Below are 6,000 nucleotides of genomic sequence, written 5' to 3'. Positions count from 1 at the left end.
ATTCCTGACTTCAGGTGATCCAACCGCCTCAGCCTCCCAAAATGCTGGGATTAGAGGCGTGAGCCACCACTTCCGACATGTAAATACTTTTTTTTTTTAAACCAAGGACTTGAGCATCTGTGGATGTGTGTCCCCTGGAGGGGTCCCTGGAACCAATCAGGAATATAAAATTCTTTTAAAATTTTAAGAAGAGTGTTGTTCTCTCTGTTGTACTGACGAAGGCGCGCAGGCTCAGCGAGATTAGGCGCCCTGCCTAAAGTTACAAAGCCTCTTACCCGCAGGCCATCTCCAGCAGAGCAAATCTAAGCCCTCCCGTCTAAACTTGGCGCCCTGAGGACCAAGGGTCGCCTTAAAGGACGAAACGGGGTAGGCAGAGTCTCAGGGCAAGGTCTGAGCCCCACCCCGGGCCCCACCCTCTGTCTGGTACAGCTGAACAAACGAAGGTGCCCGAAGCCGGCCGGTGACATCCCAGCCGCTCCTCCGAGCCGCCCGGCGTCCCGCAGGCCCCCGCCCTCCGCACGTCACCGCCGCCGGGTGCAGTGCCCCCTAGGGGCCCCTGCGGGCGAGGAGGAAGCGCCAGGTCCTTCCCGCCGCCCGCCGGCTCGCCTGGCACGCGCCCAGCCGCCGTCGCCAGCCGCAGCTCCGCATCCCAGGAGGACCCGCCGCGCCGCGCCATGGGCAAGCGCCTGCTGCTCGTCTTGCGCCAGCTCCGCTGCCCGCTGCAGCCTCCGGGCCCGCCACGCCGCCTCCATGTGCCCTGTCGCGCCAGCAGCGGCGGCGGCGGAGGGGGCAGCGGTGGCGGGGAGGGCCTGCTCGGGCAGCGGCGGCTGCAGAATGGCCAGGCCCCGAGCAGCTGCAGCCCGGGCGGCCGCACGCCCGCGATGCGAGACTCGATCGTCAGGTGAGTGTCGGGCCCAGTTCTCCAGCGGCAGCGGCCCAGGCCCAGGGGCGGGGCGCCCGGAGCCGCGGTGGGGTACGGGGCGCGGGGCTGCGAGTGCTTGGTGCCAACTCGTTAGGGACTCTGGGCTGTGTGTCGGGAAGCGCGAGGTCGGGGACTGCGGCCGGGCGCGCTGGTGCAGAACGGGGGATCCAGGACCCGGCCGGGCCCGGAATGCAGGCGGGCGTGGGCGACCCCGAAGGGTGCCTAGGAGCACGGATCGCACGCCCGGCTCCACGTGGGCCGCCGGCAGCCGGCTCTGATGCAATCGCGCGGGCGCGACCCACAAGGTAGAGGGGCGGTGCGGCTGGGGCGGAAGCCAGGGGATGGGGCGAGGAGGAGGAGAAGGAGGTGGGCTGCGGCGCCGCGCGCCGGTTGGCCAGGGGCTAGGGGTGGGGCTCCGGAGAGGCGGGCTCGGGATCAGCACCGCCCGCGCGAGGCTCCAAGGTGTCGTGAGCCCCTCCCCGCGCACCGCCCCTCCTGCGGGGCTGGGGTCTGTGGCTGATGTCCGCTTTTCCCGGAACGGCAAAGGTGGAGCCGGGTTCCCGGGCAGCCGCCGGAGGAGCCGGAGGGGAATCAGTGCTGGTTTCCAGCCCCACCGCCCAGCTAGGTTTGCAGGGTTCTCCGGGCCTTGAGCGAACTGGGAGCCGCAGGCCGGGCTGTCCCTGCCCCAGTCCCCGCCCCTGGGCCCCAGCCTTCCCTCTCTCGCGGAGAAGGGTGCCCAGGCTCGGGGACTGGCAGAGAGAGCCCCTCGGGACAACCTGGAGGTGGCGGGCAAGCCTCTTTCGCCTCCCTCCGAACTGGGCTTAGGAACGAGTTCCACCATGCAGTTTCCCCAAGCAGGCGGCCCACCTCCTCCATTCACATCCTCTTCCCTTTCCCTCTAGCCTTCTTTCTTAAAGTCGTGGCCTGCTTGTCTTTCTGCCTTTCCTTCCTCCTTCCCCTCTCCCATTTTCCTCCCCACTCTCCTCCCCTGCCTCTGTAGTAAAATAAGTTTCCTAGGCTCTTTATTATGTGGCGGATGACTTTAAGGGACCGTTTATTTAGTTTGCCTTGTTCTGTCTTCTTTTTATTTTTATTTTGTTTTGGAAATGGGGTCTCGCTCTGTTGTCCAGCCTGGAGTTAAGTGGCACCATCTCAGCTCACTACAGCCTCTGCCTCTTGGGCTCAAGCGTTCCTCCTGCCTTAGCCTCCAGAGTAACTGGGGCCCCATGTGTGCGCTACCATGCCCGGCTAATTTTATTTTGTAGAGACAGGGCCTCCCTCTGTCACCCAGGCTATTCTGGAACTCCTGGACTCAAGCCCTCCAAACCCCCAACCTCCCCCCCCCAACTCCAGCTCATTCCACTCCCACCCCCAAAGCACTGGAATTACATGCCAGGTCATTACGTTTTAACTTGCATGTTGTTGAGACTCATCCTAATGGTTAGAGTCTGAGGCCAGCATAGAGGGCAAAAAACACCCCCTCTGTCGTGCTGTTTTAGGTAACACTGATTATAACCTGAAACTACTTGTTTGCTCATTTCTTGTCTGTCTCATCCACCTGGAATATAAGCTACATGAGGGCAGACAGCTGCCTCTTTGGTGCTATATCCTTGGTCCCAGCATATAATAGGTGCTTGTGAAATGGTTAGAGAAGGAATGCATCAAGATTCGGGGTCATCTGTGGGTGTTATTCATGCAAATTCTTTTTTTCTTTTGTTTTGTTTTGTTTTTGAGACTGAAGCTTGCTCTGTCGCCCAGGCTGGAGTGCAATGGCATGATCTCAGCTTACTGTAACCTCTGCCTCCCAGGTTCAAGCAATTCTCCTGCCTCAGCCTCCCCAGTGGCTGGGACTACAGCCTGTTACCACGCCTGGCTAATTTTTGTATTTTTAGTAGAGACAGGGTTTCACCATATTGGCCAGGATGGTCTTGAATTCCTGACCTTGTAATCTGCCCACCTTGGCCTCCCAAAGTGCTGGGATTAACAGGCGTGAGCCACCGCGCTCAGCCAGTAATAATAATACAGTCTGTGTAATAGTCACAGTAATGGTGAAAATAATAAAGCTGCTGCTGATGACTTAATTCTGAGTTTTAGCTACACGTGGCAACCTAGCCAGAGAGTCTCATATTCCTTCCCACTGTCCTCAAAGTGGAGGCTGACAAGGCCATTTTTCTCCCCCAAGGACATGAAAATCTCTGATTAGAAACACTTGTGCTACTTTTTGGATTTATTGAGCCTAATGACTCCTTTTTCTTTCTTGCCTTGTCACTGTAGCAATGAGTAACCCCAAAGAATGAAACATTACACATAGAACAAGTTGTAGGGAGCATGGTCCTATTTCGTTTTATTAGCTTGAGTGGTAATCATGTTGAACTCCTTTACACACCTGTACAGGCACACCTAACATATTGTGGCTTCAGTTGCAGACCACTGCAATTGGGGGAATGTTGCAATAAAATAAGTCACGCAAATTTTGTGGTTTCCCAGTATATATAAAAGTTATGTTTACACAATAGTGTAGCCTATTAAGTATGCAATAGCATTTTGTCTTTAAAAACACACACACACACACAAACACACACATATAAGGCCAGGCACAGTGGCTCACAGGTATAATCCCAGCACTTTGGAAAGCTGAACTTACTCTGCCTGTGCTCTATGAATGGAACAACAAAGCCTGGCCAAGGCAGGCAGATCACGAGTTCAGGAGTTTGAGACCAGCCTGGCCAACAGTGAAACCTCGTCTCTATTAAAAATGCAAAAATTAGCCGAGTGTGGTGGTATGCACCTGGAGTCCCAGCTACTCTGGAGGCTGAGGCAGGAGAATCGCTTGAACTCAGGAGGTGGAGGTTGTGGTGAGCCAAGATGACGCCACTGCATTCCAGCCTGGGCAACAGAGTGAGACTCCGTCTCAAAAAAAGCTGAAACAAAACTATATATATACACACACACACAACTTAATTTTATTTATTTATTTATTTATTTTTCTTACACCTTAATTTTAAAATATTGCTGAAAAACGCCAATGATCTGGTGGAAGATCATGCTTAGATGTTGATGGTTATTAACTAGTCTGGTCAGGGTGGTTGCTAAAGGTTAGGGTTGCTGTGGCAATTTCTTTATTTATTTATTTAAAATAAATAAATACATAAATAAAAGACAGGAAGTGGAAGAGCCAAAAGCCTACGGCACCTGGTATTGCTATGCGGTCTCCCATCCAAGTACTAACTAGGCCCGACCCTGCTTAGCTTCCGAGTTTGAACAAAATCGGGCACGTTCAGGGTGGTATGGCCATAGATGGCAATTTCTTAAAGTAAGACAATGAGGTTTGCTTCTCTGTGGCACTCTTCCTTTCATAAAGGTTTTCTCTGTAGCATGCAGTGCTACAGAGAGAAAATGGTAGCAATTTACCCACAGTAGGACTTCTTTCAAAATGGACGTCAGTCCTCTCAAACCCTGCAGCTGCTTTACAAACGACTTGATATCTACTGTAATCTTATAAATTCTTTGTTGTCATTTTGTTTTATTTTTTGAGACAGAGTCTTGCTCTGTTGCCAGGCTGGAGTGCAGTGGCACGATCTCAGCTCACTACAACCTCCACCTCCCGGGTTCAATCAGTTCTCCTGCCTCAGCCTCCCAAGTAGCTGGGATTATAGGCGTGTGCCACCATACCTTGCTAATTTTTTAATTTTTAGTAGAGATGGGGTTTCACCATGTTGGTCAGGCTGGCTTCAAACTCCTGACCTTGTGATCCGCCTGCCTCGGCCTCCCAACGTGCTGGGAGCCACAGTGCCCGGCCTTTGTTGTAATTTTAACAGTGTTCATGGCATCTGTACCAGGGGTGATTTCATCTCAAGAAACCACTTTCCTTGCTTATGCATAAGAACTCCTCATTTGTTCAAGCTTTATCATGAGATTGTAGCCATTCAGTCACTCTAGTTCTCTTGCTGTTTTTGCCAAATTGCAATTACTTCCTCCATTGAAGTCTTGAACCCCTCAAAGTCATCCATGAGGGTTGTAATCAGCTTCTTCCAAACTCCTGTTAATGTTGATATTTTGACTTCACCCATGAGTCATGAATGTTCTTTTTATTAATTTTTTTTTTTGAGATGGAATTTTGCTCTTGTCCAGACTGGAGTGCAATGGCATGATCTTGGCTCACTGCAACCTCCGCCTCCCAGGTTCAAACGCTTCTCCTGCCTCAGCTTTCTGAGTAGCTGGGATTACAAGTGCCGCCACCATGCCTAATTTTTTTTTTGTATTTTTAGTAGAGATGGGGTTTCATGATGTTGGCCAGGCTAGTCTTGAACTCCTGACCTCAGATGGTCCACCTGCCTCAGCCTCACAAAGTGCTGGGATTACAGGCGTGAGCCACTGCATCCGGCCTGAATGTTCTTACTGTTATCTAGAATGGTGAATCCTTTGTGGAAGGTTTTCAGTTTACTTTGACCAGATTCATCAAAGGAATTATTACCTGTGGCAGCTATAGCCTTATGAAATGTTTCTTTTTTTTTTTTTTTTGAGACAGAGTCTCGCTCTGTCGTCCAGGCTGGAATGCAATGGCACACTCTCTGCTCACTGCAACCTCTGCCTCCTGGGTTCAAGCAGTTCTCCTGCCTCAGCCTCCCAGATAGCTGGGATTAGAGGTGCGCACCACCACACCTGGCTAATTTTTGTATTTTTAAGTAGAGACGGGGTTTCACCATGTTGGTCAGGCTAGACTCGAACCCCTGACCTCGTGATCCACCCGCCTCGGCCTCCCAAAGTGCTGGGATTACAGATATGAGCCTCTGCGCCCAGCGAAATGTATTTCTTAAGTAATCAGACTTGAAAATTACCCCTTGATCCATGAACTACAGAACGGACATTGTGTTAGCAGGACATTGTACACCTTCATCAGAGCTCTTGGGTGATCAAGTACATTGTCAATGAGCAGGAATATTTTGAAAGTGGTCTTTTTTTAATTTGAATAGTAAGTCTCAACAGTGGACTTATTCAGTAAACCATACTGTAAACGATTGTGCTGTCATCCAGGCTTTGTTGTTCCGTTTATAGAGCACAGGCAGAGTAAGTTCAGC

The 6,000-nt window shown here is 51.9% G+C and overlaps 1 protein-coding gene and 1 pseudogene across 2 annotated transcripts in view; one reads left to right on the top strand and one right to left on the bottom strand.

Annotated features, from left to right (window-relative positions):
- Positions 1–543: 543 nt before the first annotated feature.
- Positions 544–6,000, top strand: part of MTHFD1L (methylenetetrahydrofolate dehydrogenase (NADP+ dependent) 1 like) — a 228,139-nt gene continuing 222,682 nt past the window's right edge. The window contains exon 1 of one of the 2 annotated variants that reach the window (XM_032258828.1): positions 544–901. In XM_032258828.1, coding sequence (XP_032114719.1) covers positions 675–901 — 227 coding nt within the window. In that variant the 5' untranslated portion in view covers positions 544–674. The remainder of the gene's footprint in view (positions 902–6,000) is intronic. The other variant, XM_032258829.1, reaches the window with a different exon arrangement.
- Positions 4,103–4,221, bottom strand: LOC116536938 (annotated as a pseudogene).

Source organism: Sapajus apella, unplaced genomic scaffold (assembly GCF_009761245.1).
Source record: "Sapajus apella isolate SASKATOON/1434 unplaced genomic scaffold, GSC_monkey_1.0 scaffold105, whole genome shotgun sequence".
Lineage (NCBI taxonomy): Eukaryota > Metazoa > Chordata > Mammalia > Primates > Cebidae > Sapajus > Sapajus apella.
Note: the sequence above shows the minus strand (reverse complement) of the source record. Positions and strands in the feature narration are given on the sequence as shown.